Source organism: Melospiza georgiana, chromosome 23 (genome assembly GCF_028018845.1).
Source record: "Melospiza georgiana isolate bMelGeo1 chromosome 23, bMelGeo1.pri, whole genome shotgun sequence".
Classification (NCBI taxonomy): domain Eukaryota; kingdom Metazoa; phylum Chordata; class Aves; order Passeriformes; family Passerellidae; genus Melospiza; species Melospiza georgiana.
The window spans coordinates 7,592,175-7,619,475 of NC_080452.1; the positions used below are offsets into that span (position 1 = coordinate 7,592,175).

At 50.0% G+C, this 27,301-nt stretch overlaps 1 protein-coding gene across 11 annotated transcripts in view; it reads right to left on the minus strand.

Annotated features, from left to right (window-relative positions):
- The window catches only part of NFASC (neurofascin), a 57,411-nt gene extending 31,732 nt beyond the window's left edge, over positions 1 to 25,679 (minus strand). For 3 of the 11 annotated variants that reach the window (XM_058039943.1, XM_058039940.1, XM_058039946.1), the window contains exons 1-22: positions 25,501 to 25,679; positions 24,837 to 24,854; positions 23,905 to 24,010; positions 23,504 to 23,700; positions 22,572 to 22,694; positions 21,586 to 21,756; positions 17,400 to 17,450; positions 13,066 to 13,177; positions 12,245 to 12,429; positions 11,555 to 11,686; positions 10,955 to 11,098; positions 10,016 to 10,127; positions 9,760 to 9,926; positions 8,755 to 8,902; positions 8,032 to 8,156; positions 7,169 to 7,204; positions 6,201 to 6,302; positions 5,332 to 5,529; positions 4,258 to 4,328; positions 3,061 to 3,283; positions 1,431 to 1,546; positions 142 to 346 (exon numbers count right to left, since the gene is read on the minus strand). In XM_058039943.1, the coding sequence (XP_057895926.1) occupies positions 142 to 346; positions 1,431 to 1,546; positions 3,061 to 3,283; positions 4,258 to 4,328; positions 5,332 to 5,529; positions 6,201 to 6,302; positions 7,169 to 7,204; positions 8,032 to 8,156; positions 8,755 to 8,902; positions 9,760 to 9,926; positions 10,016 to 10,127; positions 10,955 to 11,098; positions 11,555 to 11,686; positions 12,245 to 12,429; positions 13,066 to 13,177; positions 17,400 to 17,450; positions 21,586 to 21,756; positions 22,572 to 22,694; positions 23,504 to 23,700; positions 23,905 to 24,010; positions 24,837 to 24,854; positions 25,501 to 25,594 (2,836 nt within the window). In that variant the 5' untranslated portion in view covers positions 25,595 to 25,679. The remainder of the gene's footprint in view (positions 1 to 141; positions 347 to 1,430; positions 1,547 to 3,060; positions 3,284 to 4,257; positions 4,329 to 5,331; positions 5,530 to 6,200; positions 6,303 to 7,168; positions 7,205 to 8,031; positions 8,157 to 8,754; positions 8,903 to 9,759; positions 9,927 to 10,015; positions 10,128 to 10,954; positions 11,099 to 11,554; positions 11,687 to 12,244; positions 12,430 to 13,065; positions 13,178 to 17,399; positions 17,451 to 21,585; positions 21,757 to 22,571; positions 22,695 to 23,503; positions 23,701 to 23,904; positions 24,011 to 24,836; positions 24,855 to 25,500) is intronic. The other 8 variants (XM_058039948.1, XM_058039947.1, XM_058039945.1 and 5 more) reach the window with 6 other exon arrangements.
- Positions 25,680 to 27,301: the final 1,622 nt, after the last annotated feature.

Consider the following 27,301-nt stretch of genomic DNA (forward strand, 5'->3'; position numbering starts at 1 on the left):
GATTTTTGGGAATGCTGAGCGGATTCAGGAGCCAAATCCAGCTGTGGCTTCAACGATGTCACCGATGGTGACAGCGCCAAGTGATGCTCAGCTAAAATCCCTCATCAGAGGGATCCCAAAGAATTCCCTGTGGGAACATACCTCCTTCAGGGGTGCGGAATTCCTTCATTTCGCTGCGGGGCCCGTCCCCCCGGCCGTTGGTGACCACCATCTCCAGCTTGTAGTTGCTGTAAGGGAACAGCCGGGACACGACGCCCCGGTTGCGGTCTCCAGGAAAACTCACAAACTGCCGTTTTTTGGAGACCCACAGGTTCTTCAGCAAGCTGCTGTCTCTCCAGAAATAGGCCTTCAAGAAATAGGCAGGCCAGGTGAAGCTTTTTTTCCCCCCCCCTTTAATAAAGGAGTTTTGGGGGTTTTTAGATGTTAAAAAGCAGAATTTTGTCTTTAAGGTGGGAGTTTTTAGAGGAATTAGTGAAGCTCCATGAGGAAAATCTGGATGTTATCCAAGGAAGAGGCTGAGCAGGGGGTTAAGATCTTCCCAAAACATGGAGCAAAACCACTGAGCTCAGACTAAAGCTGCTCCTCATTCCCAAATATTAAAATCCGAGTGGTTCTCCCTTTCTACTTGTGATGGACAAGGAAAGGTGGGACACACCCAGGCACAAATAAAACCCTGAATTTGGGAAATCTCCCATTCAGGCTCCTGACTGTAAATCCTGTTTCATGCAGAAACAACAATCCATGCAGAAAATCCCTCAGAATCAGGAAAAGTGGAGCCAGCAGATGATCAGGCAGGGAATGCTGAGATTCTTTGCCAAATGTGAAGTTTTGGGAATGTTTTGACACCCAGGGAAGGGCCCTGCTCAGGGTTTCGCTTGGTTTGAATGGTTCCATTCTTTGTGCATCAGCAGTAAAATTAAATATTAGCTATAAGTCTGGATAAACTGATAAATATTAAATATAAACCTGGAAAGACCTGGAAAAACACAGATCCACACTGGCTTTAGCTCTGTTAGTCCTGACTGCAGGTTTAGGCTTTGCAGGGGTTGTTGGTCAGTAAAAAACGCTGTCAGTACTTTGGGGATGACACAAAACCTGACCTGGCTGGGGTCACTCCCTCAGAGCCCCTTTGCTCCATGGCCAAGACCATCCCAACCCCTCCCTGTTTTCTTGGAGCATCCCAAATCCTGCAGCAAACCCGGAGGAAGCAACAGGAGACGTCCCCGACCCCATCCCGACACCCCAAAGATCAAATCCTCGCTGCTGCCCCAAACCCAAAGGCTCCTGGTGACCACAGGAAGTTTTCTGTCATCCCCACACCCCAGCAGCTCCATGCCCTGGGAGCCAGCTGGGAATTTTGGGAGGTTTAGCTGTGTTAATGGTCAGTGCTGGGTGGGGATTTGGGACTGGGGAGTTTGGGATTTGCTCACTCGGTACTCCCTGAGCTGTCCCTGGATGGTGTCCAGGTGCACCCGAGTCCAGGTCAGAGCTATGGCAGTGCTGTTTAACACTCTGATCCTGACATCCGTGGGCGCAGCCTTGGGATCTGGGTGGGCAGGGACAAAGCAGAGAGGCCATTAGGAACCTGGGATGACCCTGGAGCTCGGACAGATGGACAGCTGGACACTCCCTGCTGGGCTTTTCCCATCGCAAACACTGCTAGCAGAATCCCCACAATGGCTTCACCTCTTCCGTGAGAAGAAAGTAAATCCGATTTCACAGCTCCAGCCATCAGGAGAACATTCCTGACCCAGCTGAAAGGGGAAATTCCTGCTGCAGGGAAGGCTCTGGCTCACCTGCCTCTCCAAGTGAGGGATTCCAGCACATCCAACCCTCTCCTTCCTCACCTGTCCCAAAGCTGCATCCCAAAGATCCAGAAAAACCTCATTTCCATATTTTTAATCAGAATTTGGTCAATTTGCTGTTGATTGAGTTGGGATTTTACCTCCTTTCTACAGCTTCTGCTGTGTGGAGAGACCTGGAGTGAAGCAGCTTGGATTTGACTGGTTTTGGGAAAAGTTTTTGTGGATTTTTGGGAGTTTTAACCCATCCCACCCCTCAAACAAAGGCAGAAGCTTTGATCTCCCTGCTTTGCCTCCATACAACACACACACGCTTGGAGGCTCATCCAGATCCTCCCAAACCTCCAAGTTATTGCAGGAATTTCCAGAAGAAATTTTAAAAAAACCCTGGGAGGGCATAGAAAATGGATCTTTCCCAGTAACAACCCCTGAACTGGGTCCAGTTTGCTTCCAGTGCTTTGTCTTCCCCTGATTCCCAGTTTTTAGCCCCATTTTCCTTGCCTCGTCTCCTCTGGGAGATGCCCAGCTGGAGGAGGTGTTGTCTGAGCCATCCCAATCCCAAAATTCCAGCTTTACTTCCAATTTGCACGCTCTGTTTTTGCCCCTTGGCTTCGAACCTGGGGTCATGGATGGTCACCTGGTTTATCCTAGAATTCCAGCTTTACTTCCAGTTTTTGTGCATTGTTTGTGCCTCTTGTCTTCAAACCTGGAATCTCCTGCCTCATCCACCTTCCTTCTTGAAAAATCTTGAAGTCCCACAGCCAGGGGGACTTCCATAGCCCAGGTGGCCACAGAGAGGAACATCACCCACAGTCCAGGTGGCCTCGGACAGGGACACTTCCCATAGCCCAGGTGGCCACAGACAGGGTCATCTCCCATAATCCAGGTAGCCATGGACAGGAACACCTCCCATAGCGCAGACAGCCATGGATAGGGACACCTTTTATAGCCCAGGTGGCCACAGAGAGGAACATCTCCCATAGCCCAGGTGGCCATGGACAGGAACACCTTTTATAGTCCAGGTGGCCATGGATAGGGACGTCTTTTATAGTCCAGGTGGCACCAGACAGGAAGATTTCCACAGCCCAGGAGGTCACGGATAGGGACACCTTCCACAGTCCAGATCCTCCAAGCCTTCTCCAAACTAAAAGTGGATTTTTGTCCCAAATCCCTCAGTGCCTCATCCACATCTCAGGCACGCTTTGCCCTCGGATGGGCCCATCCCCAAGATCCCACCTGTGGCTGATGGAATACTCACAATCCTCCCCGGAGTATCCAATGTAGGTGTCGGGCTCGGGGGCTCTGCCAAAGTCGTTCTCAGCCTGCACCTTGATCTCGTAGGGGACGAAGATGGGCGTGTTCCACACCACGTGCCGCGCGCTCCGCACGGTCTCGTTGTACCAGCTCCCGCGCGGGTCCCGCCGCCGCCACCGCACGATGTACCTGAGGTTGGGCCCGTAAGCCTGAGTTGCGTTCAGAGGCTTCAGCGGGGCAAAACAGAGAAGGGAAAGCGAGGAGGAGGAAAAACAAATTTAAAAAAAAATATATAATTTTTCTGCCAAGGATATCTCATCTCAAAGCTCTGCTCAGCAGTGGGGTTGTGTTCCAAGCTCCATCAGCAAATTCCAAAGGAGGGTGAGGTTTGAGGTTTTGCTGCCAAGGAGAGGCAGAACGAGTTCTTGCCCTCCAGAGCCATGGCAGGACCAGGAAATTTTATTCACAAAAATCCAAGCTTTTATTCCTGGAACGCTTTGGGTTGAAAGGGATTTAAATTCCAAGCCCCTTCCATGGGCAGGGACAATTCCACTAGCCCATATTCCTTTTCTATATATTATATAAAATGAATAAAATATATGTGCATAATATCGAATTACACAACATATATTCCATATTTACTATCCCCTTTTCCAGCCTCTGTTCCCGCTGCCCTTCCAGCCCTCCCCACGGCTCATCCCTGATTTGTGGCTGACACCTGCTGGTGCAGGGAGCAAAGCAGGAGCAGCCCCGTAAATCCTCTGAGCTGCTCAAGGACTTGACTTCATCCTTGGGAAGCCGAGTCTGGAATCTGGCATCTTTGGATGCCATGTCTTTGAATTATTTCATTTTCAATTTTTAAAATTATTCTTTTTATCACAGCACTAAAAATAGCTTTCCTTGTACCTCTTGCATTTCATTTCGTGGAATCCTGGAGTGGTTTGGGTTGGGAGGGACCTGAAATCCCTTTGCATTCCACCCCCATAAGCAGGGACACTTTCCATGATCCCAGGTTGCTCCAGCCTGGCCTGGGACACTTCCAGGGATGGGACAGCCGTGGATTTTCTGGGAATTCCATCCCAGCCTCTCCCTACCCTCCCAGTGAAGGATTTATTTCCAATACCCCACCTATCCCCGCCTTCTGAACCCATTCCCCCTCATCCCACAACTCCATCCCAAAAGGCATCCAAGAAGAACTCACGGTCCACGTTATCTCCATGTTGTTTTTTTGGGTCCCTGCCCCTTGAACTCCCGTTGGATTTATTTCAGGACCTGAAATTCACATTGAAAACCAAAACAATGAATTTTTTAACATCAAAAAAACAACCACTGAGGTGTTAAAAACCTGCAAGCCGAAAGTCCTTCCAAGGCAGAAGTTAATGGCCTGATTTTACCAGAAGTTCCCATTCAGGTTAATGGGACACGAGACTCTCAGTCCTCTGGAAAAACCAGGCCATTTATTTAGGAGCCTCTTTTTTGTCCCCTAAATGTCCTAAATCTTTGAAAGGGAACCATTGTGGAGGGAGCAGAGTTTGTCACTCTGAGCCTGAATCACGGCGGGCAGTGTTGGGAGCCAACACTAGATGCCAGCAGATCCTCCAAAAATCGCCCTGGAATGGGTAAAGGGAGAAATGCAGCAGGACTGCTGAGATTCCCATGAATTCCTCGTGTGGAATTTTCCCAAATATTCTCTCACAAAGCGCTGGGCTGACAAACTCAAATCTTGGTTGTGGATTGGAGATTGTTTTGGTCTTTTGTTGTGGAATTTGGGTGGGAAGGGATTCTTAAAATCACCCAGTTCCACCTTTCCCTATTGCAGGCTGCTCCAAGCCCCATCAAACCTGGCCTTGGACACTTCCAGGGATCCAGGGGCAGCCAAGTTTTTTCTGGATAATCTGTGCCAGGGCCTCGCCACCCCCACAGCATCAACCAGCTTTAACAGCAGCCAATAATTAACAGTATTTGCACTCGAGTCTGATTTTCCTACAGATTTCCAAGTTTCCTGTAGTCTGAAAGGACTGGAGAGATTCCTTTAGGAATCTTCCCTTTAGGGAAAAGAACAAAAGCCAGGTTTTTCTATAACAAATGACTGACTTTTGCATAAACCTCTGCCTTTTGCTGCCCCGGAAGGACACCACCCTCATGCTCGAGAATTCCACACGGAAAATTCCCCACGCTGCCCTTGCCAATCTATTCCTAGCATGGAGGGAGGAGCCTCCATGGAGAGGGGTGGATTCCAAGGCCCAAAAAAACCAAAAACCTCGGCAAAACTCACGTGCCCCGTTGGTCTGGTAGCGCTCGGAGGGCGCGCTGGGCACGCTGCTGCCCACGTCGTTGACGGCGATCACCCGGAATTGGTAATTCACGTACGGCGACAGGCTCAGCACCACCGAGTTGACACTCCCGGGGTACCTGGAGTGGTCGTGCCACACTCCGGGCTGGAAGCGATCCTCCTCGAACTGCACGATGTAGCCTGGGAAGAGCAGGGAGAGGTGGGTGAAGTCTCGGAATCTCTGCTGGTCAGAGTGACCCTGAGGTGTGTTACAAAGTCTCTTTTCCCCAGCCTGGAGGTTGAAGGAGAACTCCTCAGTTCTCATTCTCAAGGCTGTTTATGGTTTCTTATCTATAAAATTCTTTCTCCTGGCCTGATGAGGTCAGGAGATAGCACCACTCTACCTCAGAGGTGGTGTTATCTTTTTATACTAAAAATTACCTGTTTTTAGTACAAAGTTATGGTAAATAATGTGTTATTTACCATAACTTCCCAATACCTATCCCCTCTGTTAGACAGTGAGTTTCTATTCCAAACCAATCTAAAAGTGCCAACATCACCCAGAAGATGGAGGCTAGGAAGAAGAAGGAAAAAGGACAAGGCACGCCCAAATTCCTCCATCTTGGGACCCTGAGCCCCCATTCTATAAACGTCAAAAATCTATTTTTCACCCTGTGATAAATTTACTATCATTCTACTTAAACTTTTGTGGCTTGTAAATCTGCACAGAAGGTTGGGAATTATTTCCATGGGTCAAGATCAAAGGCACAGGGGTCTTGGGACGCCAGGGCAGCCAGAGGAATTTCCTGGGTTCTGAAATGAAGGGTTTGGATGGGAAGGGATTTTCCATCACAGGGATTTTGGGGACAGACCTGTGATGGGGCTGTTGTTGTCATCGCCAGGGATCCACGTCAGCCGCACGCTCCTCTCAGCCAGATCCGTCAGCTCCAAGTCCCGGGGCTGGTCAGGTCGTGCTGTTGGAATGGGATAAATGGGAGGCTGGAATTGTCCCAGGAGCGAGTCCCAGTTCCCATCACCTCTCCCAGCCCCGTGGGCAGGACGCCCTCCAGGGCACAATCCACATCCTGCAGCTCCTTAGGGGACTGGAGTGATTTTTAAAATATAAATGTGGTCATTTCTGACAGTGTCTTGGCTGGAAATCTTGCCTTTCCCAGGGAAAATCTTCCTTTCCCTGGAAAAATCCTCCTTTTCCAGGAAAAATCCTGCCTTCTCCCCAAAAAAGTGGTGGGGAAAGCACCGTGTGCTGGTTTAGGGGGATTTGTGACCTTACACAGAGAAATGTAAGTGAACAGCAGAAAAAGGAAACAAAACCTTAGTGGAAATATAAATTTGATAGAAATCTGCCTTTTCTTTGAATGTGATCACAAGGACCAGCTCATGCAACAACAGGAATAAATTCCAGGTAAAAATTAGGGAATTCCATGCATTTCTGGGTTTTTGTCCATCAGGATTTTCAAACACAGGTGAAGTGATTCCTGCACTCAGAACTACCACTTTGAAACACAAAATGTGGTGGAACAGGAGCTTTCCACCCATCTGGTTGGGTTTTTAAGGACAATTTGGATGGAGCTTGGAAAAATCAGCTGCTTTGAGGACAGCTTGGGCAGGACTTGGAGCTCCAGCTCCTTCAAGGACAACCTGGAAGCCTCAACTCTTTCAAGGACAGCTTGGGCAGGGCTTGGAGCTCCAGCTCCTTCAACCTGGAAGCATCACCCCCCAGTTTTTCCAGCTGCCACCCATTTCTCTCGGAGTTACTGATGAGGGAAAACCAAAACCAAGGTGGGAAATGAAAGGAAGGTGAGGAATTAGTGACGATTACCTTTGGGTAAATCTCTCAACCGATTAGCGGGGATGGCTGCAAGGTAAGACAGTGCTTGTTAAACCGGGTTAGTTTAAGCTTGGGTGGCCAAAGGAGCACCTGGCAAACATAAAGTTGCAGATTTCAGTGGGGTTTGATCCAGTTTGGGAAGCAGAGCAGGAATGTCCTTCCCCCAGAGACCTCCATGCGTTACCCACACTCGTAGTTGGCAGCAAAAGGGAAATATCAGTTTGGTGTGGGGTTAATGAGCCATTAGAGGAAAAGAGGGGAAATAAATCCACCTCAGGGGAATTATTTGGGATTATTTGGGATTCCTGTTCCAGCTGTGGACAGGGCACTGGCAGGTTGTGGCATTTGCAGGAATCTGAGGTGGCCAGGGGATGATAAATCCCTGTTTGCCAAGCAGAGCTTGCAGTGGCACAAATGGGAATGGGGTGAAGTTTGTCCCTCCCTGTGCTGTAAAGGGGACACACAAAGGGGACACGCAGAGGGGACACAGGGCCAGGAGCAGCTGGCTCAGCCCCAATCCCATTCATCAGCCCCCCAACACCCCACTAAATTCACCCCCAAATTTGGGACTTTTCTCATGGATCTTCAGCATCCACCTGGGGATATTTTGGGCTGTGTGCCACAATTCCTGTTTAATTTTTTGCCCTCGAATCCCAGGTTTTTTGCAGCACTTCAGTGCCATCATCGGGGATGAGGCAGCAAATCCTGTGACAATGGAACCCCTGCTCTGCTAGCACCTCCCTGAGCATCCAGGGGACAATCTTGTAGCCCAGATCCCCCTTCCAGCCTGACCTCGAGGTTGGGGTGTCCTGTTCAAAGCCAAGCACTCAGCTGTGGGGCCAGGGGGGCTTTACCCAGCACGGTGAGATAGGCCTTGGCCAAGTCCTTGTCCAGCTCCGTGTTGGCCACACACGTGTAATCGCCCTGGTCCTTCTCAGTCACTCCATAGATCATCAGACCATCCTCTTCCTTCTTCATCCTTCAAAGAAACAACGTCCCAGAATTCTGCCCCAATGTATTTAGGAAGCAGTGTTGAAGGCTGGATGCTCCCTGACAAAATCCAGCTGGAAACCCAACCAGAGCAGGAGAACATCTCTGGTCTGGAGGTTGCATCAGCTGAGGATGTGCTGGGTTATTCTGGGAAAGCTCATTTCCTAAGGAATCACGCGCCCTGGGGCGTATCTGGGGAATAATCACATTTTTAGGACAGCAGCCAGCCCTGGGCTCGTGCCCTGGGATCAGATCTTGCCTCACAAGAAACAGAAGTCAGATACGGAAAGGAAATTAGAGCTGTGCCAGCCGCAGCAGAGAAACATTAATTCTGGAGTGGCTCGTTATGAACTCCCAGGTTTTATCAAGATGTCCTGAAATATCCGGGAATAAAACCCACGGCAAAGTCTCAATTTACTGATAAATCAACTGGAATTGCTGGAGGGAGCCAATGAGATTAAAAGTGTCAAAACCATCAAATGTTGCTTAGGTGGGAGCTCAATATTTATCCCTGGGGACACCTGGAATGTTCTGCTAAAAACCCAACAATTCTGGGAGAGAAATCGATGGAGTTTTTGGGCACAGACCTGTTCCCCAGGTACAGGGGGGCATCGTCCTTGAGCCAGCTGACCATGAGCCGCAGCGTGGGGTCGTGCCTGACGCGGCAGTGGAGCCGGAGCATGGTGCCCTTGGTCACCACCTGGTCCTCGGGGCCCCTCACGATCCTGGTGGGGTCTGCGTGGGGTCACAAACAAAGGGACACGTTCCAAACTCCTCAGGACCCCTCAGGATCCCTGTGGGGTCTGCATGAAATCAGGGGCAATCTGCCAAACTTCTTGTGTCCTCCTGTGATGCTGTGGGGTCTGTACAGGGTCAAGGGTTAAGTTCCAAACTCCTCAAGTTCCCTCACAACCTTTGCGAGGGTCTGCACGGGGTCACAAACAAAGGGTCACACCCCAGACCCCTCAGGTTCCCTCACAACTTTGGTGGGGTCTTCACGGGGTCAAGGGTTATGTCTCAAACTCCTCAGGTCCCCTCATGATCCTGGTGGGGTCTGCAGGAAGTCACAATGGGTCATGTCCCAAAACCGTGGGGGTTGGCTCAGGGACTCAACGGAGAGCAGGGGAGGAGAAGCACAGCTGGGGTGTTTGTCCAGCTTTGAACAAATAAATTAATTTAACAAGTCATTAATTTGTGCTGAGCTTTTTAAAAAAAAACCATTTTTTTGAGTCAGCAGCCAGATTTGCTGAGTGGGGTAAAAACAATTCCAAAAATGTTTTATTGTCCTCAGCTAACCCTGAGGAACACTTGGGGTCAGTGTTGACGTTGCTGGTGGCATCTCCCAGCCTGACACCCAACCCAAACCCTCCCACCAACCCCAGCCTTGGCTTTTCCCAACATTAAAATGGAATCTCCACCATTTCAAAGCTCCCAGCCCTGACCTGCTGGAAGATCAGATCAGCCACAACCAACCCCCCTTCACCTCAAGGGTTATTCCTGATGCAACTCCCAGAAAATCCAAGATTTTACCTTCAACTATTTCTACTGCAACTTCCAGAAGATCCAAGATTTTGGCACCTCCATGCCCCTACCTTTGACCTCCAGGCGGACCTGGGCCTCAGCTTTCCCCAGGATGTTGGTGGCCACGCAGGTGTAGAGTCCCTGGTCCTCCTTCCGAGCCATGAACATCTCCAAGCTCCCGTTCTCGTAGGCTTTGTAGTTGCCTCCATCCAGCGTGTTCCCCTGGCCGTCCTTAAACCTCCCAACACCACAAAGTGCTGTTGGAAGGGAAGGAAAAGCAGGAAACCCCCCCCTTTCCCACCCCTCGGGATGGGATCCGGCTCTTACCAGCGCAGGGTGGGGATGGGGGACCCGAAAAAGGGACAATCCAGACGCGTCCTGTTGTTTTGGATCACCCTGATCAGCTGGTTCCGGGGGCCCAAGATCCGGGGGGGAACATCTGCCAAGCACCAAAATTCCAGCCATGGAGAAGGAGGAAAAATGGATTCTGCTGCTCTTTTCCAGCCTTTTCCCTGTTTTTTTGGTTCACTTTTCCTACTGGCGCTTTCAAAACCTAGTAGAGCTTCTCCATTCCACCTCACCTCTCCTTCCAGCCTCGTTTTGTGACTTTTATCCCTGGATTTGCCCAGCCTTTGCCTGGTTTGAATCCATGCTAATGGATTCCTGCTCCAAAACCCGGGTGCCTTTGTGCATTCCCTCAGAGCAGCAAAGGGGAAAACTCGCGGAAAACTTTGGCAGGGAAAAGAGGGCTTGGAAAAGCCAGGGAGAGTGACTTTTACATGGGAATATGGTAACGGGATAAAGGGGAATGATTTTAAACCAAAATAGGAGAGTTTTTGTGGGATATTGGGAGGAAATTCCTGGCTGGGAGGGTGAGGAGGGGCTGGGATGGAATTCCCAGAGAAGTCATGGCTGCCCCTGGATTCCTGGAAGTCCAAAGCCAGGTTGGATAGGGCTTGGAGCCCCCTGGGACAGTGGAAGATTCCATGCCCTGCCCTTCCAAGAGGGTGGAATTTTAGATGAATCCCAGAATCAACCAGTTGGGAAAAGGTCAGAAAAGGTTTCCAGCAAGGTTGGAAAAGACCTTTACGATCATCAAAACCAACCTATGACCCAACCTATGAAACCAACCTATGAAACCAACCTTGGCATTAAGAGCCACATCCACCCTTTCTAGATGAGATTTGAGCTGAGCTTTAAGGTCCTTTCCAACCTCAGATTCTGTGGAAATTTGAGTTTTGGGAGCTTCCCTTGCCGCAGACTCACCCAGCACGCTGACGAAGGCGTTGGCCAGCAGGTAGCCGTGCTCGTTGGACGCGTTGCACTGGTACACGGCGCTGCTGCCGATCTGCGTGTCCCGGAACACGATGGTGTCCCCGGCCACCTCCCGGCTCGGGTTGGGGGGAGACGCTTCAAAACAAGGACAGCTCCTTTAATTCCGTTCCAAATGAAAATCCACCCCATAATGTCATGAAGGGTCCTCCCAGCTCAGCCCAGTTCAAACCGGTGATGGCGTGTGAGCTCCACAGACACAACTGGGAGCCACTGGGTGAACTGGGCCCATCCCAGACAAGCTGGGGGTTCACGTGGGTGTTGGACCCCACCAGCAGCTCTGGCTCATGCTCAGCCAGGAGATCATTGACTGGGACTTGGGCTGGAATTTTGGAAAAGGAGGCAACTCTGGCTCATGCTCAGCCATGAGATCCTTGACTGGGATTTTTGTGTGATTTTTGCTGGGAATTTGGTGGGATTTTGGCTGAGATTTTGGAGGAGGAAGCCACTCTGGCTAGTGCTCAGCCAGGATATCCTTGGCTGGGATTTTGGCAGGGATTTTGGAGAAGGAGGCCCAGTCTCTCCCGCACTCACATTCGATGGGCTCTCCGTTCACCAGCCACTGGATGGACGGTTTGGGGTTGCCGTTGGCCCGGCACACGAGCCTGCCATCCTCACCGGGGGCCAGGATCAGGTTCTCCGGCTCATCCAGCCAGTAGGGAGCAGCTGGAAAACAGTCCCGCCCCGGTGACACAGGGACAGCGGCACCACCCCGAATTCCCCCCTCCAACACTCCCTGGGGGAGGAAGGTGATGGAAAAACTGAGTGGGTTTCCCAGGATTCGGTGAAGGAGGAGAGACCCCTTTCTTCTCCCCTGCCACACAAACCCACCATCACTCCTGTCACAGGGTTCCCATCCCCTCCTGCTTCTGGGGCCATTTGGACAAGATTTAATTCAAAAAAGGGAAGATTTAGATGGGTTATTGGGATGGAATCAGGGTGAGGATGGGCTGGGATGGAATTCCCATAGAAGCTGTGGCTGCTCCATCCCTGGAAGTGCCCAAGGCCAGGTTGGATGGCGCTTGGAGAAGCATGGGACCATGGAAAGTGTCCCGGAACTGGGCGATCTCTGACGTCCTTCCAACCCAACCCATTCCATGATTGCCTGAAGAACATGGACCCATTCCCAGGGAAAGGCCTCGCTGTCCCTCCCAGCATTCCATGAACGTCCCCTCCTGGCTCCAGGCGGCCGGGACCCGAAGAGGGAAGGTAAAGGTGACGTACCCTTCACTCTCACGGAGATGGTGTGGCGGATGCTGCCCATCTTGTTGGAGGCCAGGCAGAAATATTCCCCGGAGTCCTCCTCGGACACGTTGGAGATGCGCAGGGCCTTGTTGAAGTTCTCCAGCTTGGTTTTACCCACCGGGAGCTCCCCGCCTTTCTTGTACCACATGATGTCCGGTGCTGGTCTGAGGAGAGGGGGAGCAGATCAGAGCTTTTCCAAAGGCCAGGGAATGACTCCCAAGTAAAGAGTTGTGATTCCTAAATAACAGTGAAATTCCCATCCTGGGAACCACCAAAAGCCAGGGGGAAGGTCTGATCTAACTGGTGGGCCACCCTTATTCCCATCACCCTTTCCATCACCCTCCTTCCCACCATCACCCCTAAACCACGGCCCTGAGCATTTCCAGCAGGTCAGGAAAGGTGTTCTCCTCCTGATCCTCCTGGGAATGCAGGATCGTGGAATTCTGGAATGGTTTGGGGTGGAAAGAACCTCAAAGCCCGTCCCTGACCATAGTGTGATGGTGTGGGCAGGACCATGAGCCCAGGACAACTCTGGGGGACACGAATGTCCTCCCCCACAGTGTGGTGAGGAACTCACAGGAAATTCCCAAATTTTCGGGCAAACCAGTGAGGAATTATCCCTGGACAAGGATCTGAAGACACCTGGAAACCTCAGCATTCCCGTTTGCTCATCGAGCAGGTTATGGGAGCATTGTTAGCAGCTAAAAGGAGGGAATGATTCCTTTTTCCCAATCCAGGGGTGATTCCTTGTGCTGATCCTGCTGGGAATTGCTGGGAATCGCCCTCTCCATGGTACATACACTCCGGAGGCGATGCATTCCAGCAGGAGATCCACCCCTCGGAGCACCATCTGGCTGCTGGAAGTTCCGTAGGGATACATGAAGCTGGGAGTGGTTTCTGAGATCCCTCGGGCTGGAATCAGTGGGAGAGAAGGAAAAACGAAACGAAACCAAAAATAAAACAAAAAAAAAAAAGAAGAAAGGAAACAGAACACAGGTCTTTTAAAAGTCTCCGGGAATTCATGGAAGGCGTCACCTCCCCGGCCTGAACTCACCCAGGAATGTGCCTGGAAAGGGAAGGAGAGCTCCAAGGGAATTTGGTATTGGGAAAAAGAAGGGGAGAGAGAGGAAGTTTGGGAGGCAGGGGAGAGAAGGAGCAGCAGAGGGGACTGAGCGCTGGGGATGGTCCCCATTCCATCAGTTCCTGCTTTTCCTGCCCTTCCCTGCCTCTGGAAAATGGGCTGGAATCAGATGGAATTGGGGAATATTGATGGATGTAACATATAACGAAGGACAGGAGGAAAAACGGGCACGGAAAGGGTTTATTCAGACCCAGAGCTGCTTTTCCACGGAATTCTCCAGGATGCAGAGCATTCCCAAGGCTCCAGCAGCATCAAGGAGGTTTTCCAGCTTTCCTGGAGGCCTGGAAGGACGGTTCCCCTTGGAAAGGGACAGCTCAGCCACCAAAATGACCCATTTAGGGCTGGACAGGGAAGTTTAATGGGAAAAAACACAAAGGGAAGACACGAGACAATTCCCTATGGATCCACACACAGTGAAGGCTTCTGTGCAGGGGGAAAAAATTAATTATTCATGGAAAAAAATCCATTAAGGAGTGGAATGATTGACCTAGATCTGGATCAGTGAGGACAAAACAGGATGAGATGGGCGGGAAAGCAGCAGTAGCAGGGATGGAAATTATGGGATTAGGAAAGGGATGGGATGGGATCAGAACAGGGACACAAAAAATCCTGGAGTGATCCATGGGGACAGACCAAAATTTCCTTGGCTCAGTGAGAGGGAGGATTTTGGGAATTTTGGGAAACTTCCAGAGCTGTGTCAGGGGAAGGAGGAGGGGAGTGAGGGTGAGGGCTCTTCCTGAAATTCCCACCTTAGGGAAGGAAAACCCAACCCCAGGATTCATCCATGGAATGTTTGGAATTGGCTCCATGTCCACATCCCGCCACTCCCACGGGCTCCGCGTGCGCTCCCGGTTAGTCAATTATGGATTAATGGATTACCAGGGCAGGAAAATCCCATATTAACCCCAAAAATCCAACTTCTCCAGATCTGTCTGCATCCCTGCTCCTGGTTTAGTCCCATTCCTGGTGAAACCAGCTCGACCCATCCCAGGGCAGAGCTCCCAAACCTCCACCACAACCGGGAGCTTCTCCCGCCAAATCAGAAAATGGGAATTAATTATTTTATCAGCCAAGATTGGCTTTGATCAGGATTTATTCCCACTCTGGATCCTGTGGGATAACTGGAAGCGCTAAGCGGAGCAAGCTGGATTTTACAAGCCTGTATTAATGACGGCAATTAAAAATCAGGGGGATTAATTAGTGCCCTCCTGGCTTTAATGAACCTAAGGACAGCATGGAAAAAACCCTGATTTTTGCCTCAGCACAGCACTATTAATAAATAAAAAATAACAATTAATAAATAATAAATATTGTGCTGTTTCTAACAGGGAGCAGTCAGAAATTCCCTCAGAACCCAAGGTTCTGAGCATGTGGAAGTTCCAGCTGGAAATGTCAAGGTTTCCCTCATCCCTCTGGAGGGATCCAAGCTGGAAAAAAAAATCCTGTTTTTTGTTTATTTTGGAGCTGTTTATTTCAGCTTAAAAATTGACTCTGCTCCCAAACTTTGCTGTGAATTGGGATCTTCCCAGAAACACCTGATTCCCATCCCAGAGCTGCCCCTTTCCCCTCTAAAATTCCTCCATCAGCTCTGTTTTCCAAGGATGTGCTCATCCCAACACATCCCAGCTGCTCAGCCCCAGCACAGGCTCAAACAGCCTCAGGTTTGCCAAAAAAAAAAAAGAAAGGAAAAGGAACAAAACAAGGTTTTAATTCCATTGAAAAGGGTAAAAAAGTGGGAAATTCTGCTGGGAAATGAAATGCTCCATTTATCCTTTTGGATTGTTTTTCCCTGATAATTGTCCACAGAATTCTGGGAATCGTCACTCCAAGTCCTGGGGACAAGGGGTGGGTGACACTTCCTGTGGTTATCCTGGCCCTGCAGAGGAATTTGGGACAAGTGTCCCACAAATCTCTCGTGCTCACATCCCCACCAGCAGACCCCACATTCCCAAGCTCAGGAACATCCTGGGAATGGGATTCCCAACCTTCCAGACCCCTTTTCCAACTTCCTCTGGAGCTGAGCCACGATCACGGGGATCTGCACCCCAAGGAAGAACAGCCAAGAGCCCCAGATCCCCCCAGCACCCCAAATCCTTGGGATTCACATCCCAAAGCTCCAGAATTCCCAGCCAGGTCATTCCAGGAGGAGCACTGGGGCAGCCACAGGAAAATGACTGAGGGGAAGAATTATTACCCCCAGCTCATTAATTATTGATTAATTAAGGCCTGTGTTGGAGTCCAGGTCTGCACAGGGGTGGGAGAGGGGGATCTGAATCCTCTGGGGCCAGGAAGTTTTCCAGGGAATGTTACAACACAAAGAGCAGGAAGTTTCACCTGTGCAGCCATGAAATGAGGGACAGAATGGGATTGTGTGGATAAAATCCCATTTTCCTGATGGAGCCACTCTCAAGACCCCTTTTCCCTAACAAAGATATCCAGTGGGAAATCCGGAAGCCCAGGAAAGCTCTTCACTGGAATTCTCTTTGTCCTTGTCCTATCTCCCTTCCAGGTGGTTGATGCTGCTCCCACCAGAGCTGATTTTGCTGCCAATCCCTTTTCCCAGCCATTTTTCCAAATATTTCAGCCCATTCCAGCATTTCCTCCCAGGCCAATTCTGCTGCTGAGCCTTTCCCGGCTCCTCAGCTCCCTCCAAACCGTCCTGCTCCCGATGCCAGGATCCCAATTCCCTTTTCCGTGCCCTGGCCTGGCACATCCCGCTCTTCTCCAGCTCTCCCAGCTGTCAACGCCCTCTTTGTCCCCAGAAGTCCCCGTGGGATGGGAATTGTGCCCTGGGCTGTGCCAGGCCCTGAGGAAGCTCCAGCTCCATAGGGATTTCGCTCCAGGACGCGGTGGGGACAGCAAGGGACATTCCCAGAGCTGACCCCACACAATCCTGGCCCCAAAAGCAGCGGGAAGGGCAGGAAGTGAATCCTGTCTGGGATCTGGGAGCAGTTGGAATCTGTGGGGGCTTTGGAGAGGTGGTGACATTCCCAGGATTTCCAAACGTGCCCCATCTCCCACTCCCTGAAATCCCTCACGGCTGCCCTTGTCATCCCAACACATCCCTGACAATTCCAACCCATTCCCAGGGCAGCCATCCTGGGGTTTTCGTGCCTGAAGCACCATTTAGGATTTTGGGATGAGCTTCTCCCAAAAGGGGCAGAATCCAGAGGGAATTCCCTGCCCAGATTTAGGAATTTGGGATGGGATTCTCCCACCAGGCATAGAATCCGGAGGGAATTCCCTAACCATATTTAGGTTTTTGGGATGAGCTTCTCCCAACATGCACAGAACTCAGAGGGAATTCCCTGCCCAAATTTAAGATTTTGGGATGGGATTCTCCCAACAGATGCAGAATCTGGAGGGAATTCCCTGCCCAAATTTAGGATTTTGGGATAGGATTCTCCCACCAGGCACAGAATCTGGAGGGAATTCCCTGCCCAAATTTAGGATTTTGGGATAGGATTCTCCCACCAGGCACACAATCCAGAGGGAATTTCCTGTCCCAACAAAGGGCAGGAAGCTGTGGAAGCATGCAGCTCATGTCCAACCTCTCTGCACAGGAATCACCCAGATTTCAGGAAAACCCAAATATTCCTCTTTTTCTTCCCTCTTTTAATCCCTGCCTGAGTTCAGCTGGAAATCCCAGGAATATTTCTGCTGGAAATGTTCTTCTGGAGACGCAGAAAAGAGGGATGAGGATCTGACATTTAAATCCTGAGCCGATCAAACTCAGCTCAGCCACATGGGGCAGACCCTACAAAACCCAAACCTCCCAAGCTGGGCTTAACTCACTTAAACCCTGCTCAGCAGAAATGGGGAAATTTGTGGTGTTTTGTGGTCGCTTGGATGGATTTATGCCGATAAATTTTGGCAAAGCTGAGGCCACGATGGGGACATGGCAACAGCAGAAGGACACGGGCAGGGAATGGGGTCAGTGGGGTTAGGCGGGACTGGGTTAAGCCGGGACTCCCAAAGCCAGCGTGGACTCACCGCGGTACATGGCGGGGGAATTTCCTAAAGACGTTTCGTTATGGGACTTCTCTGCAATTGAACAAAACACCGTGAGCAGCGCCGGGGAGGCGGGGACAGCGCGGGAAGGGGACACGAGAATTCCCAAAAAACAGCCAGGGTGGGGGACATGGGGACATCCCAAAAAACAGCCAGGGTGAGGGACACAGGAATTCCCCAAAAATAGCCAGGATGAGGGACACGGGGACATCCCAAAAAATAGCCAGGATGGGGGACACAGGGACATCCCAAAAAATAGCCAGGATGAGGGACACAGGGACATCCCAAAAAACAGCCAGGAGGGGGGACATGAGGAATTCAGAAAAACCAGCAAGGACAGGGGACATGGAAATGCCTAAAAAAAAGCCAGGATGGGGGACACGGGGACATCCCAAAAAACAGCCAGGGTGAGGGACATCCCAAAAAACAGCCAGGATGGGGGACACAGGGACATCCCAAAAAACAGCCAGGAGGGGGGACATGAGGAATTCAGAAAAACCAGCAAGGACAGGGGACATGGAAATGCCTAAAAAACAGCCAGGATGGGGGACACGGGGACATCCCAAAAAACAGCCAGGGTGAGGGACATCCCAAAAAACAGCCAGGATGAGGGACACGGGGACATCCCAAAAAACAGCCAGGATAGAGAGACACAGGGACATCTCAAAAACCAGCAAGGAAGGGGACATGGGAATTCCTAAAAAACAGCCAGGATGGGGACATCCCAAAAAACAGCCAGAATGGCAGACATGGGGACATCCCAAAAAACAGCCAGAGTGAGGGACACAGGAAATTCCCTAAAAACAGCCAGGATGGGGGACATGGTGACATTTGAAAAAACAGCCAGGATGGATACATGGGGAATTCTCAAAAAAAACCAGCAAGGATGGGACAGGGTGGGGAACAGTGGGACATCCCAAGAAACAGCCAGGATGGCGACATGGGGAATTCCCAAAAAATGGCCAGGACAGGGGACATGGGGACATCCCAAAAAGCACAAGGACGGGGACATGGAAATGCCCAAAAAACAGCCAGGATGGGGGGACATCCCAAAAAAGCAGCCAGCATGGACACATGGGGAATTCCCAAAAAACAGCCAGGATTAGGGACATAGGGACATCCCAAAAAACAGCAAGATGGGACAGGGTAGGGGACATGGTGACATCCCAAAAAACCCCCAGGGTGGGGGACATGGAGAATTCCCAAAAAACAGGCAGGATGGAGACATGGGGAATTCCCGAAAACCGACAAGGACAGGACAGGGCAGGGAACACGAGAATTCCCAGAAATCAGCGAGAGTGGGAGAGGGTGGAGAACACAAGAATTCCCAAAAATCAGCAAGGACAGGACAGGGCAAGGAACACCAGAAATCCCAGAAATCAGCAAGGACCCAGAAATCAGCAAGCATGGGAGAGGCCGGAGCAGGGATCCAAAAGCACTCGGAGCGCGGCACCTTCCAGGACAAACACAGGAGGAGCAGCAGGAAAATGGGGCTGATTTCCCTCTCCAAGGGGTGGGAAGAACGAAAAGTGTGGGAATTGTAGAGCAAATATTTCCTTGGAATGTTTTACTCTTTGGAATCTTTGGGAAACCCCAAAAATCAGAGCAATTTGGAGGGGAAAATGGGGTTTTTTTGTCTGTTTTTTGACTACAAAAATTCCATATTCCAGCTGCTTTTTCCCATGGGATGGACACAGCTGGACAATGATGTAGGAAGGCAAGGAGGAGATGAAATAATAAAAATATTAATAATAATAATTGTTATTTTAATTATTATTATTAGGTTTTAAAAGCACAAGCTGCTGTAACATAATAATAATAATAATAATAATAATAATAATAATAATAATAATAATAATAATAATAATAATAATAATAATTTTTTTTTTTTTTAGAGCACAACTTGCTGTAAAATCCCTTTGAAGGACCCAAACTCAAGGATTAAGGCTGAGATGATCCAAGAGCTTGGGACAAATCCAACCTTGTCCCCTTCCAACGCCTTATGGATAAAAATTTTTTTGAATTGGAAATTAAAGCCTCAGTTAAAAATTTTTAAAGGAATCTAGGAGATTCCTGGGGTAGAATTTGCCTCTGATCCTACAACAGTTTTATCCCAAGGAAAACCGGAAGAAAAGGATTTGATTTTCCAAGGTCTGGGAGTGAAGGGATATGGGGGCACCTGAGGGGAACTCAAATCCATGAAAATTCACCAGGATTTCATCCAGGTCACTTCCAGAGCTGGATAAATCACCAGGATGGAGCCCTTGGAGGCTCCAAACCCCACAGGTCTTTGTTTGCTGGGATTTTTCCCAAAAATAAAAGCCAGGATTTTCTTTGCCCAGCTCTTCAAACAGAAAAATATTTGGAATTCACAAATAATATCCAAAATTTACAAATTATATCTGGAATGAATGAGCTGCCCACATTCTGGGAAAGAACCTGTTGGAAAAATTTAAATCCCTGATTCCCTACTCCAGCTTTGCACCGACGAGGAGCTGCTACACCAAGGTGGAAAACTGGTCACTCCCAGGTCCCTCTCATCACATTCCTGTTCATCCAAGCTGCCGGGAAATCAAAATAAATTCCTCCCACCAGCACTCAGGAGCGCTCAGTGCTTCCCAAAAACCCGCCAGCACCTCCCAGTTGGATTTTCCTGGGAATGCTGGGAATGGGTGGGAGCTCCTGCCCACTGATGGTCAATGTTCATGGAGGATTTTGTCACCTTGAGACCCTGTGACAGCTCAAGGTCGTTGTGTCCCTCAAACTGCCCCCATTCCCTCTTCCAGAGTCACCCCAGTGAACCAGGAATTCCTTTTCCTTCAGGAACTCTCATTCCTGGAGGAAAATATGCCCTGGAATAGCGTGGAACCAACGTAAAGGCTCTGGAGAAAGCTCCTGGTGTCCCCTCATCGGCGCTCGGTGGGGACACCTGGGGACGCCCATCCCGAGTGTCACAATGGATTCCAGAGACTCCTACCAGATTCAGAGGTTCCCACCAGATTCCAGAGGCTCCCACCCTCCTGGAGGCACTTCCCGGAGCAAAAGAGGCCCAGAATATCCACAGCCACATTCCACACTCGTTTTTCCACCTCCAATCCCCTGGAGCAAGCCACGGCCAACTCCACCTTCCCAAAATGTCCCTGGACATTTTACATTTCCCTGAACCTGGTGGGAATGTGGCAACACTCCCAGTTTTTACCCCAAAGATGTGGAATTGGAGATTCCTGCTCCAAGCTACCTCTGGACATTTTGCACTTCCCTGGAGATGAATTTCCCTGATGATACAGAAACATTCTCCAGTTTATCCCAAACACGCGGAATTGGCAATCCCTGCCCTAAATCACCTCTGGATATTTTACATTTCTCTGGAGACATAGGAATGCTCCAGATGCGTCAAAACTCTGCAATTTATCCCAAACACACAGAACTGGTGATCCCTGCATTTCTCTGAAGATGATGGGAACGCTCCATATTGGCTGAAACACTCCCTGTTTTATCCCAAACACACAGAACTGGCGATTCCTGCACCAAAGATCCCATTTCCCTGGAGATGGCGGGAATGTAGCGAAACACTCTCCAGTTTACCCCAAACACATGGAATTGGTGATCCCTGCATTTTCCTGGAGGTGGTGGGAGTGCCCCAGCTGTGCTGAAACACTCCCGGTTTTATCTCAACATCAGGATTTGGTGAGTCCTGCTCCAAGCTACCTCTGGATATTTTACACTTCCCTGGAGACAGTGGGAATGCCACATCTCTGTCAAAACACTCCCAGTTTTACCCAAAATGCACAGAATTGGCAATTCCTGCATTTTCCTGGAGACAGTTTGGGGTAAAACACTCCCTGTTTTACCCCAAACACACGGTATTGGCAATTCCTGCATTTCCCTGGAGACATTGGGAACGCCACATCTGCAAAACACTCCCAGTTTTACCCCAAACACACAAAATTGGCAATTCCTACACCAAACCACCTCTAAAATTCCTACACCAAACCACCTCTAAAACAAGGAAGCTACAACCCCTCCCTCCCCATCCACCCCAAAACCACCCAAACCCATCCTCACCCCACCCAAACCAAACCGCAGGAGCCGCTCTTCCCTTACTGGATTCCCGGCCGGAAAACCCTTTGGGATGGAGCCCAAACTGGTCCCCCAGTGAGCCACTTACTGGTTTTGACCTTGAGGGTGTAGGGGTTCTTCTGCTGGATGGTGTGGGTGAAGTGGAAGCGGGCGTTGCAGCTGTAGTCGGTCAGCGCGTCCTGCGCCAGCACATTGGAGAAGTAAAGGTCCCCGTTGTGGCCTTGGGACACGCGCTTGTCCTGCGGGATCGGCTCCATGGCTGCGGGAAAGCGGAGGGAATTCAGGGCCAGGCGGGATTTACGGAGAACGGGAATGGCGAAGGAATGGGGCACGTGAGGTGGAGAGTAGGGCTGGCGAGCCCGAAGCAGGAGGAAGGGCTCTAAACTAACAGAAGCTGCCCTAAATTAACAGGAAGTGCCCTAAATTAGTGGTTATGACCCTAAACTGCAAGAAAGTTAGCAGAAAAAACCCCCTAAATTACAGTAACGACCCTAAATTAAAATAACGACCCTAAATTAGCAGAAAGTGTCCTAAGTTAGCAGAGAAAAACTCTAAATTATAATAACAACCCTAAATTAGCAGAAAGTGCCTTTAATTAGCAGCAATTACCCTGAACTACCAGCAATGACCCTAAGCTAGCAGCCAGGACCCTAACCTAGCAGAAAGTGTCGTAAGTTAGCACAAAAAAACCCTAAACCACCAGTAAAAACCCCAAACTAGCAGAAAGTGCCCTTAATTAGCAGTAATTACCCTAAACTACCAGCAATGACCCTGAGCTATCAGCCATAATCCTGAACTAGCAGAAACAACCCCAATCAAGCAGAAATTACCCTGGTCCTATCAGGACCAGTGCTAAAGTAGCAGAAAATGCCCTAAACTAATAGAAATTACCCTAAACTAGCAGGAACAACTCTAAACTACCAGGACCAGCCCTAAACTAACAAGAATAACCCCAGACTGACAGAACCAACCCCAAACTACCAGCAACAAGCCCACCCATGGTTATTTTAAATCCCACAGGTAATGGAGCCACCATTCCCAGAATTCCAGGTGGAAAAGGTGCTCCCAACTCACAGCTGCTCATCCAGAAGATGACAGGCTCGGGGAGGCCGGGTGGGGGATTGCACTGCAGGCTCAGCGGGGCCCCCTCGTCCACCTCAATCACATCCACCTTTTCCTTGGGCCACAGCGGAGATTCTGCCGCGGGAAGAAAAGGAAAGTGAGGAAAGGAGGAAAGGATTCCTCAGGAGTGATTCCCGCTGGATCCGGCCTGGTTTCAGAGCAAAATTCTTCTGGGCGTGTGCAAAACTCCCTGGAATTCATCCCCTGAAATCTGTGCCCCCAAATCCATCCCTCAAATCCATACCCGTAAATCCAAACCCCCAAATCCATCCCTCAAATCCATACCCGTAAATCCAAAGCCCCCAAATCCATACCCTCAAATACATCCCTGGAATCCATACCCTTGAATTCATATCCTCAATTCCATCCCCTCAAACCCATGTCCTCAAGCCTATATTCAAATCCATCCCCTGAAATCCATCCCTTTAAATTCATCCATCAAATCCATCCGTGGAATCCATATCCTTAAATTCGTATCTTCAGTTCCACACCCTCAAATCCATCCCTGAAATCCATACCCCTGAATCCAAACCCCCCAAATCCATACCCTCAAATCCATCCCTGGAATCTGCACCCTTGAATTCATATCCTCAATTCCATCCCCTCAAATCCATACCCCTGAAATCCATCCCTGAAATCCATACCCCTAAATTCATATCCTCAATTCCATGCCCCCAAATCCATCCCTGAAATCCATACCCTTAAATCCATATCCTCAATTCCACACCCTCAAATCCATCCCTTCCACCCTGAGCCATTCCCAACCACAACCCCATTTCTTCCCTGTCTCCTGGACACATCTGGACACACCTGGAGCCATTTGAGTGCTGGACATTCCCCCCAAACCTCCCATGGCCCTGCTCTGCTTCCCTGGAATCACTCACTGGAAACCTGGAGGTGGATTTTGCTGGAAAGGGCCGTGCCGTAGTCGTTCCTGGCGAAGCACTGGTACTCGCCCTCGTAGTCATCGGGCCGGCCCCCACTGTGGAAATCAATGACCAAAGTCCCCGATCTCCTCCTCATGGACACCTTGGGATCCTTGGCCACATTGAAGAACTTCCCATTCCGCGTCCAGGAGAAGCTGGAACGGCAAGGAAAAGCTGGGTTTGGAACCGTGTCCCCAGGGAGGTCCCTACCTGTGGTGGGGCAGCAGTGGAATGGATTTGGAGGGAGGGTGAGAGCGGCTCTGGAGTGGTGAGGGACAGCGGGATGGGCTGGGCAGGGAGGGTGGGAGAGGTTCTGGAGTGACAAGGGACAGTGGGATGAGCGCTGGGAATGCACTCACATGGGAACGGGGTTGCCTTTGGCTTCGCATTCGATGAAGATGTTATCCCTGGGATCCACGATGTAATCCTTGATGGATTGCTTGGTGATCGTGGGGGGCTGCGGCACTGCGAGGAAAGGGAAATCCGTGAGGAACCGGGGCAGATCCCTCAGTGCCATCCCACAGCAGCTCCTGCTGGGATCTCATCTCCTTCCCCCAGCCGGGTGTGTGATTTGGAGGTTGAATCCTGAGGAAATTCCTGAGAATTCCCTGAATTCATCACCTCTCGGAGCATCACAGTGTCCTTTAGCTACCAAAAATCCTCAATTCCCTCTCTGTATCTTGGTCTCCTAAGGGAATGTCCCAGTTCCAGCCTCCTGTTCCCACAGGATGAACCCAGTGGCAATTCATCCTGGATCTGCAGCTCAGAAGGGGCTGGGTCAGGGATCCTGAGAAATTCCTGGTGCAAGGAAGAGATTCCAACCCCCCAGGATGAGCCCGAAGGAGCTCAGAGCTGGAATTTAGGAGGGCAGGGATGGAAAATGGGACACAGGAACCCCATGGATGGCACAGGACCCGGCCCTGATCTCTGAACTGCAGATCCCATCTCCTGGGGAGAAGATCCAAGGCTGTGAAGATCCAAGTATCCAGAGATGCTCCCAACTCATCAGGATGTGAGGCAGAGCCTGGAACAGGAGCCAGGAGGGGGTTCCTGCCCTCCTCCAAACCCAAACCCTGCAGGAACAACTTTTCCACGGCAAACACAGCCCAGTCCCTGCTCCGGGGACAGCACAGAGAGCTGGGAGCTCTTCCCAAGCTGCTCCAGCCTTTCCATGACTTTCTCAACCTGGACATGCAGGAAAAGTGGCTCAGAAGGGGCCATGTCCCCCTTGTGCCACCAGCAGCCACTGCTCAGGGACCCCTCATGCAGTTCTGGGGAAGGGAACACTTACATTCACTCTGGATATTTGCTGTTATTCCCAAAGGGAAAGCATAGAGGGAAAAAAGACAGGAGGTTAATTCAACCTGTTCCAACCCCGTTCCCAGCAGAGCCAGAAAGTAAATCCAGTTTTTGCAGGCCTTGGAAACCCCATACAAAAAATCCTTTTTCTTCCGAATGTGGAGGAGAAAACCTAATCATGGAGGAGAAAACCTAATTGTGGAGAAGAAAACCCAAATGTGGAGGAGAAAACCCAAATTTGGAGAAGAAAACCCAAATTTGGAGAAGAAAACCAAAATGTGGAGGAGAAAATTCAATTGTCAAGGAGAAAAACCAAATGTGGAGCAGAAAATCCAAATTTGGAGAAGAAAACCCAAATGTGGAGGAGAAAATTCAATTGTCAAGGAGAAAACCCAACTGTGGAGAAGAAAATCCAAATTTGGAGAAGAAAACCCAAATTTGGAGGAGAAAATCCAAATATGGAGGAGAAAATTCAATTGACAAGGAGGAATTCCAAATTTGGAGAAGAAAACTCAAATGCAGAGGAGAAAAATCCAAATGTGGAGGAGAAAACTCAGCTGTGGAGGAGAAAATCCACCTGGGATGTTCCCACCTTCATCCCACCTCCTCCCCATCCCAGCGAGGAATTTTTGGGAGAGGATAAATCCCAAACTTACGGTCCAGGGGGACCTCGATGGCGCTGACGAGGTGCTGGAGGCAGAGGGCGAAGGCAATTCCGGCGCAGGTGACCTGGGCTCTCCTCGGGATCATCTTGGAGCTTCCCTGTGTGGCCTCAGGACCTTGGGATGTCCCTTGGAGTGACTTTGGGGTGTCCCCTGGGGTGGTGGCACGTGCAGAGGGATCCTCAGCTGGAAAAAAACAACCCCAGAGTCACATCACTGAGCCAATCCTGGTGTTTTCCCTTTGGAAACTTTGGGAACGCTGCGTTTCCGCCCAAAAGATGGTGGGAATGGGGCCAGAAACGGTGGCCAGGATTTGGGGAACACGTGGGAACAGCTCTCCTGAGCCCAGGATTGTCCTGCTGGAAGGATTTATGGGGTTGTTTGGGCTCCTGTCCTGGAGTGAGCGCCCAGAGACAAAGGGAAAATTCTTGGGAGCAGCAGGATCCAAATGGAGCCCATGGGATTGAATAAAATGGGGATTTGCTGTTGAAAAAATTAACAATAATTGTATTTTATGCGTAAAAATCACTGAGGAATATCCAACCCCTCAGGGTATCGGGATGAGCTCCGGGGTCTGGAGCTTTGTCCCAAAAATCCTGACATTGATCCAGCAGAATTCTAGGATTGGGATTTTTCCCAGCTGGTCTCCAAACAATCCCATTCCCAGCCAGGATCCAGATGTTCCCCTCGCTGCTACCAGATGCTGTGGATGTGACAGCCTGGCCAGAGAGTGAGAAAACCAGATAAGTTTTCCCAGAATCAGCTTTTGAGACTTCAGGGAGTTGAAAATAAATAATGATAGCTTATTTTTATTATAAACAACCTGCAGGTGTTGTTTTCCTAGTCTCTGTTTTCCTGTTTTCCTCAAAAATTGTTTAGAAGAAAGGTGCTTTTTTAATGAGCCAATCAGGTGAAATGCATTGATTAATTGAGAAATCGGGTCTATCTGTATGGGAAGAATGTATAAAAAAATGGGGAATCTGAAGAAAAGTTGTGTTATGCTGTCCAAACCATCCTTGTGGTGAGTCTGTGTCGTTTCTTACCCAACAGTGACAAGATCCCATCCAAGCTCCCAGGATTTTTCACCCAGACACCTTTAATCCCTCTGGGAACAAATGCAGACCCCAAAAAGGCAACAAAAAGCTCTAAATCCATTTCAAATAGGGATATTTTAGGGGAGGGAAGCAGAGAGGGTTTAAAAGGGTCTAAACAGGAAGAGTTTGGGGCTGAAAAGTGAGGAATTTCTTGTTTTCTTTGGATTTGGGGGTGCAGAATAGCTGAGAGGGAAGGAGGAACAGATTCCTGGGGGATATTTGTAAATACGGGAATTGAAAAGGGCTGAGCCCAAGCTCTGATGGGAAATACGGAATCCTGGAATTGTTGGGGTTAGGAAGGGAATTTAAAGCTCATCCCAAGCACAGGGAGACCTTCTCCTATCCCAGATTGCTCCAATCTGGCATTGGGCACTTCCAGAGATCCAAGGGCAGCTTCTCCCTACAAATCCCTCTCAGCCCCACTACAAAAATAAAGGAATATCAGGAAGAAACGAAATCCCAGACAATTTCTGAGCTGTAAAAGCAACACAGAATCTGTGGCGTGAACAGAGTCCTGCAGGAATGCCCCTGCTGGATGATACAGGATGATCCTTAGGATTGCATGGAGCCGAGCTGGCTGGGAACAGGGAAAACCACACAGGGAATTCATCCCCTGGAAAATGCCAGGCTCCTCCAGGCTCCTCCAGGCTCCTCCAGGGCCCCTTTGTCCGGAGCAGATGTGGGCAGAGGGAACAATCCCT